This window comes from Ictalurus furcatus, chromosome 2 (assembly GCF_023375685.1).
Source record: "Ictalurus furcatus strain D&B chromosome 2, Billie_1.0, whole genome shotgun sequence".
Taxonomy (NCBI): Eukaryota; Metazoa; Chordata; class Actinopteri; order Siluriformes; family Ictaluridae; genus Ictalurus; species Ictalurus furcatus.
This window is the reverse complement of record NC_071256.1, coordinates 2,706,145-2,713,100: the sequence shown is the minus strand read 5'-3', so window position 1 is coordinate 2,713,100 and position 6,956 is coordinate 2,706,145. Positions and strand designations below refer to the sequence as shown.

The 6,956-nt window shown below is 41.8% G+C and overlaps 2 protein-coding genes across 2 annotated transcripts in view; both read right to left on the bottom strand.

Moving 5' to 3' along the window:
* LOC128618849 (tripartite motif-containing protein 16-like) overlaps nt 1-1,615 on the bottom strand; it is a 5,319-nt gene extending 3,704 nt beyond the window's left edge. The window contains exons 1-2 of the mRNA XM_053642535.1: nt 987-1,615; nt 58-153 (exon numbers count right to left, since the gene is read on the bottom strand). Of these exons, the coding sequence (XP_053498510.1) occupies nt 58-153; nt 987-1,577 (687 nt within the window). The 5' untranslated portion in view covers nt 1,578-1,615. The remainder of the gene's footprint in view (nt 1-57; nt 154-986) is intronic.
* A 1,831-nt stretch (nt 1,616-3,446) lies between these two features.
* On the bottom strand, nt 3,447-6,956 carry LOC128616656 (E3 ubiquitin/ISG15 ligase TRIM25-like). Its single transcript, XM_053639322.1, has 3 exons — nt 6,040-6,956; nt 4,985-5,203; nt 3,447-4,867 (listed from the first exon to the last, which is right to left on the bottom strand). The coding sequence occupies exons 1-3, from the start codon at nt 6,673-6,675 to the stop codon at nt 4,262-4,264; spliced, it is 1,461 nt and encodes a 486-aa protein (XP_053495297.1). The 5' UTR covers nt 6,676-6,956; the 3' UTR covers nt 3,447-4,261.

Here is a 6,956-nt window from a genome sequence, read left to right as displayed (position 1 = left end):
TCGTTGTCCATGTTGTGTGTGTTTCTAGGAGCAGCTCTGTCTCTGCTCACTGCTCACCTTTATAGTGTTCACAGCCTGTTTCAGCTCCTGCACCTTCTTCTGCTTCTCCTGGATTCTCTGCTGGGATTTCATCTGCTCCTCCTTTAACTCACTCTGTGAACATTTAGTTGATTAGGTTTTTTATTTACTCCACTTCCTCTACACATCAGCTCACACACACACGGATACTGTTGTTCTAACTGACAGAGGAGACCGCAGGCCAGTTATGCTGGTGTACAGCACTGATGGGATTTAAACTCACCTTCTCCTGACTGTAAGGTGAATGCTTTTTGCTGCAACACTCATGAGGTTTAACGGTAATAAATTTAAAATTTGTTTTACACAGCTGTGTCTCGAGCTGTTCTGTAAAGTTAGTGTGTACTGTGTGTGTGTTTATTAGTTGTGTCCTGTGTGCACATGCTTAAAATGTAAAAGCCTGGATGATGGTTCCATGCCCAAGACGTCCCTTTTATTCCTCCCATATAATCCTGTTAATGAACTGCTTTTGTCTTTTTATTAGAGCGGCCTATTTAAAGCTGCAGGATGTAAGATTTCTACCATCCCTGGCAGAAAAATGCAACTGTGAACTACGTGCAGGAGAAATGTTTTGAAATGTGAGTTGCTTTACCCTGAGTCTGTCTGTCTGTCTCTCTCTCTATCTATCTATCTATCTTTGTGGAATGTGTGTGTTGCCTCACCCAGTCAGCAGAAATGTTCACTAACCTGTCTGACTAGTTTATGGCCATCACTGAGCAAGAAGAAATTCAACATTCTCTTAATGATGATAAATTATATTTCAATAATCTTTTAAAAGATATTAAAATTCTTATGAATACACAAATGGAATTTTTTAAAAAAAACTACAAATAAATTTTAACTAGGTTAAAACAACTGATTTTAGACATGAATAGAATTAATCGGTCCTAAAAACTGTCTCTAGTTCTCACCTGTTTTTCAGTTCTGTACGCTGTAACTGAGACGGTGTCGTGGCTTTTGTGTTCATCCGTCATACACAGATAACAGATGAAGCTTTGGTCAGTACGACAGTAGATCTTCAACACTTCCTCATGCTCAGAGCAGATCTTCTCTTGTAGATTTCCAGAAGCTTCGACTAACTTGTGCTTTTTCAAAGCAGGAACTTCATAGTGAGGTTTCAGATGAGTTTCACAAAAGGAGGCCAGACACATCAGACAGGACTTGACGGCTTTGTGTTTTCTCCCGGTGCAGAAATCACACTCCACATCTCCAGGTCCAGCATAACAGTGAGCAGGAGAAGCAGCTTGGACTTCAGTCTTCTTCAGTTTCTCCACCACTTCAGCCAGCATGTTGTTTCTGCGTAGAACAGGCCTTGGAGTGAAAGTGTCTCTGCACTGAGGACAGCGATACACTCCGCTCTTATCTTCCTGATCCCAGCAGTCATTAATACACACCTTACAGTAACTGTGACCACAGGGGATCGTCACCGGATCCTTCAGGAGATTCAGACACACTGGACAGATGAACTCTTCCTGATCTACTGAAATACTGGCCTGAGCCATTTTCCTGCATTCAAATGCAGAGAGAAAGTGAGACTGCACTGACCTCAGTTTTGTTTCCTTTAAATGAACTTCCGGGATCTCGGTCTATGAGGAGGTGGTTTTGGAGGAGGAGCACAAAGACAGGGAGGTTATAAACACTCCTCTGTTAACCATTTCTTCCTTCAGATTCAGTCCATCATTATATTAAAGACTAAACACTCTCAGACTGATTTCTGCCTGTTACAGAACTCCTACTCTACCCAACACACTTTATTTTATCAGTAATGACAGTAAAGACAGACAGAGAGAGAGATTTGGTTTGGGTATTTAATGTCTGTAATAGAATTTACTCTGCATTTTGTGAAACTGTATTACTGACAATGTTTTTTAGCTGAATGTGTCATGATATAGACATGCAGTTTGCATAATTGACACGTAATCCATGTAAAGAAGGTTAGGACGGACGCAAATGCATATGACAGTTTATTTAGAGAGAGACAGGCAGACGCATCCGAATCATGAGACAATAGCATGGTCAAAATAACAGGCCAAGGGTCAAGCAATTGGAAAACAGGCATAAACTAGGCAAGGCAAGAATCATCAACCAGGAAGAAGCAGCAAGATCAATGAACATAAAACAAAATGAGGAAACGGGTACAAACGCTTGGTAAGGTGAGAAAACTCAATACTAGGCATAGTCCCTCCTCCCCGTTGGAAATACACCCCCCCGGCGGTCCTGGCCCTCTGGGCAAAATGTCTTCACGGCCACACAGATTCAAATTCAGGCACTGTCCGACCAGGAGCAGGTTTCTTGAGGAGCTGAGGAGCAGACATGAGCTTGGGGCTGTTTTCCCTGGGTCATCAGTCTCGAGCAGTATGAACCCTAGCCACTGCTTCTGGTCAGGTGTAGGCACAAAATATGCAATTGGGAGTCAAAGAGAAAATACTCAGGGTAGCCAAAAAATCCATCATATGGCTCTGGTGGTTCCGGGGCTACCCATTGAGGAAGCTTAATCGAGTTTAGTATCGGTAGGGTGTTCCTTACTACCTTGGCATGATGTCTCCTCTGTCTTCCTGCTGCATCCATGGTTAGGCCTAGTATTCGGTCACGTAATCCACATAAAGAAGGTTAGGACGGACGCAGATAAAAGTTCATTTAGAGAGAGACAGGCAGACAAATCCAAATCACAAGACAATAGCATGATCAAAATAACAAGCAAAGGGTCAGGCGATTGGCGAACAGGCATAAATTAGGCAAGGCAAGAATCATCAACCAGGAAGAAGAAGCAAGATCAATGAACATAAAACAAAATGAGGAAACGGGTACAAACGCTTGGTAAGGTGTGAAAACTCAATACTAGGTAAAGTCGTGGCGTTCAAAAAGTCTCTTATATACTGTGGAGTGAGTGAGTGTGAGACTGACAACAGGTGTGTGTGATTAGAATTCCGGAGAAGGTGAACGTGTGTGGGGGAAGTGCAGTCCATGGCGGCCATGTTTGTAGGCTGCAGTGCATGATGGGAAATGTAGTCAATGGTTTTCTGCGATATGACAATAATGCTAAACCGGTAGCTATAGTCGTCTCTTGTTAAGGACATTATTAAGCCTGGTTCATGAATAATAATAAAAAACAGAATAAAATAAAACCTTCACTGGAAAAACATTTGAGGAAAAACGTAATCATTTAATAATATCATGCAGTTGATGTATTGCTGTAAAGGATGAATTCAGTAGACAGATAATATAAAGAATTACAAACACAGTAACACAATACATTATGTTTATTTATTTTTTAAAAAATCTGAGATTACATTATAAATTTGGTAGCTGTGACACACGAGAACACCAGTCTAATAATATTATTATGAACTGGAAACCTAAAAAAACTAATTTGAAATAATAATAATATTAACAAAACACACACCAGTTATTATAGCATGTATTTAGTCTAATACTTTTATTCAGAAACATTATTTGTTGTTGGACGAAACCCCCAACTTGTCAGCCACCATTGAAATGGTCTCATGTGCAATAGGCCCAATGGTATGACGTTGGCTGCAGCTTCCATAAGCCCCAGCAGTCTCTCGTAGAAACTGGAGGGGATGCCCAGACCCAGCTTTATCTTGCTCAATGTTGATAGGATCGACCCTATGTGTGTTGGGGATAGATACGCCCTCATCGTAGTGAAACCCATATAACCCCTAGAAAAGTCATCCTCTGCACTGGAGAAAGCATACTTTTCTTGGGGTTCAACCTGAGCCCCCAGCTTCTCATGTGTGTGAGAAAAACATCTCGATGTTGAATTGCCAACTCCATGGAACGCGCTAGAATTAACCAGTCGTCCAGTTATTTTAGAACACGGATGCCCTGGAGTCGCAAAGGAACCAGAGCGGCATCCGTGCACTTTGTGAAGGTGTGAGGGGATAAAGCTAGGTCGAAGGGAAGAACCCGATATTGGTACAAGTTACCTCCAAACGTGAACCTCTGGAACTTCCTGTGACTGGGCAATATTTCTATGTGGAAATATACGTCTTTTAGATCTATCATCACAAAACAGTCCTCGAATCTGTGAAACGATAAGTTTGAGCGTCAACATCTTGAACCTCTATGTCCGAAGAGTACGGTTCAGATGACGCAGATCTAAAATTGTCTGCATACTCCCCCATCTTTTTTGCGGATTAGGAAATAACGACTGTAAAAACCTCTCTCACTCAGAGAAAGGGGTACATATTCTATGGCCCCTTTGTCTAAAACAGATCTTACTTCCTGTGATAATGCCAAGCTCTGCTCTCTGCTGACTAATGTGGTGAGCACACCTCAAACTCTGAACTGGACCCGGGTGGACAGAACCCGTGGAGACACATTTGACAGTATTTTCCACACTGGACAGGGTGCCAATCCATTGTGTGGTATAATTGCACTCAGATTTACACACTATGGGGAAATTTGGAAATGTCAACCAGCCTACAATGCATGTCATTGGACTGGGGGAGGAAACCAGGGTACCTGAGGAAAACATCCGAAGCACATCGAGTAATCCCCTCATGTAATCATTTGAAATTTGAAAGTCTGTGTGTTTTGGGGAAATTTGATGTCTCTCTTTACTGTGCTGCAGAGAAAGTAAAGATTTCCCAGCAGGACAATTTCTCTCACCATGTTCAGGGATTTTGATGAATTCATCGAGGCAGAATTCCTCGAGTCTCTTTTTCAGATAATAGAGAGATTTCCTCACTTCATCAAATGAGAGATGTTGATTGACAGTGATGCTGGGTGAGACCTCACGTCCAGAAGAAACACGGAGAGACTGGAAACTCTATAGAGACAAAGAAAATACATCAGGAAGAAGGAGAAAGGTGCAGAAATATACAAGTGTGAGTAGACAGACAGACGTGTATGTGTGTGTATATATAGATCAGACAGTGAGTGTTACCTGGAGGAAATGTATGTGATCGTCTGTGTGTGAAAGCTGCTCCAGCTCAGTGACTCTCCTCTGAAGATCAGCGATCTCCTGCTCCAGTTGCTCCAGGAGTCGTTCAGCTCGACTCAGTTCAGCCTTCTCCTGATCTTTCATCAGCTCCGTCACCTCCGAGCGCCTTTTCTCAATGGAGCTGATCATCTCAGTAAAGATCGTCTCACTGGTTGACCATCTCTAAATACAAATTTATTTAGTTCTTCAGGAATTAAAACATGGAAATGTTGAGAGCTCCAGAGGTCATACAATACAATACTGTCCTGCATATTTATCTGTTTTCATTGTTTTAACTCATCTAATACAATCTGCTTAAAACTAGACTCTTTTTATATCAGTGCTGGTGTGGTTGAGAAGGAAAACACTCAAATGTATTTTAGAATTCCTGGAGTGTTGATGGGAACCAGTGGATTACATCACAAATAACACCTACTACAAAAATGCATTACTTTATGTATTTTTTAAATATTAAGACAAAGTCAGCTCGCTTTATTAATAGGAGATCATGAGTTAGAATCCCGATGATCCACCAATCAGACATAATTTACCCTGCTCTCCGGATGGGAGTGGGCAGAGTTACTGCTTTACTCTCTCCTCTGTCAATCAGAGTGACAATAACCAATCATGAGGGTCAGTGAGCTAATGTACTGTATGTGGAAGAATTAGTGGTCTCCTCCGAGTGTGTTCACCTTCACCCTCTCCAGTGGGTAGCTGACGTGTGATCTAAAGCTAGCTAGTGCAGTGGTTCTCAATGTAGGATTCAGGGAACTGTCTGTGAAGTATAACCAGGGGGTCTGTGATTTCTTTATTTTAATTACAGTGGTGAAAATCAGAACTCAGCATTATCAAAGTTATTATATTCATTACTGAGTTGTTATAGTTAGAGCCTGAACTGAAAAAAAAACTTATGAGTCAGTTTAAAGATGGAAACCAAATGATTTAAAAAAAAAAAAAAGTGAAATGAGGTGTGTCTCCTGCTTGAAGTGAAAACCTTCAGCCCCATTAGATTAGAAATATAAATTGCCTGAATAGATTAGACTTCCATTTCTCACCTGTTTTTCAGTTCCCTCTGCTTTAGCTGCTACAGTATTGTGTCCTCTGTGTTTATGCATCGTACACAGATAACAGATGAAGCTTTGGTCAGTACGACAGTAGATCTCCAGCACTTTATCATGTTCAGAGCAGATCTTCTCTTCTAGATTTTCAGAGGCTTCGACCAAATTGTGCTTTTCCAAACCAGGAATTTCAAGATGAGGTTTCAGATGAGTTTCACAAAAGGAGGCCAGACACATCAGACAGGACTTGACGGCTTTGCGTTTTCTCCCGGTGCAGAAATCACACTCCACATCTCCAGGTCCAGCATAACAGTGAGCAGGAGAAGCAGCTTGGACTTCAGTCTTCTTCAGTTTCTCCACCACTTCAGCCAGCATGTTGTTTCTCTGTAGAACAGGCCTTGGAGTGAAAGTGTCTCTGCACTGAGGACAGCGATACACTCCGCTCTCATCTTCCTGATCCCAGCAGTCATTAATACACACCTTACAGAAACTGTGACCACAGGGGATCGTCACCGGATCCTTCAGTAGATCCAGACACACTGGACAGCTTAACCAATCCACTGAAAGCTGATCTAATGAAATACTCACCTCGGCCATTTTCCTGAACTCACACACTGACAGATAGCGAGAAGAATGAGAGAGAGAGAGAGAGAGAGAGTGAGACTGCACTGAACTCTGAGTTTAGTTTCCTTTGAAATGAACTTCCTGGTTCTCTGTGTGTATGAGGAGGTGGTTTTGGAGGAGGAGCACAAAGACGGAGAGATTATAAACACTCCTCTTTTAACCATTTCTTCCTTCAGATTCAGTCCATCATTATATTAAAAAACTAAACACTCTCAGACTGATTTCTGTGTGTTACAGAACTCCTTCTCTAACCA

Coding starts and splice junctions, on each gene's coding strand:
- LOC128616656 (XM_053639322.1), bottom strand. CDS start 6,675: ATGGCCGAGGTGAGTATTTCATTAGATCAGCTTTCAGTGGATTGGTTA. Junction 5,204..6,039: donor TAATCTATTCAGGCAATTTA/TATTTCTAATCT, acceptor ATTTGTATTTAG/AGATGGTCAACCAGTGAGAC. Junction 4,868..4,984: donor ATCACATACATTTCCTCCAG/GTAACACTCACT, acceptor TTGTCTCTATAG/AGTTTCCAGTCTCTCCGTGT.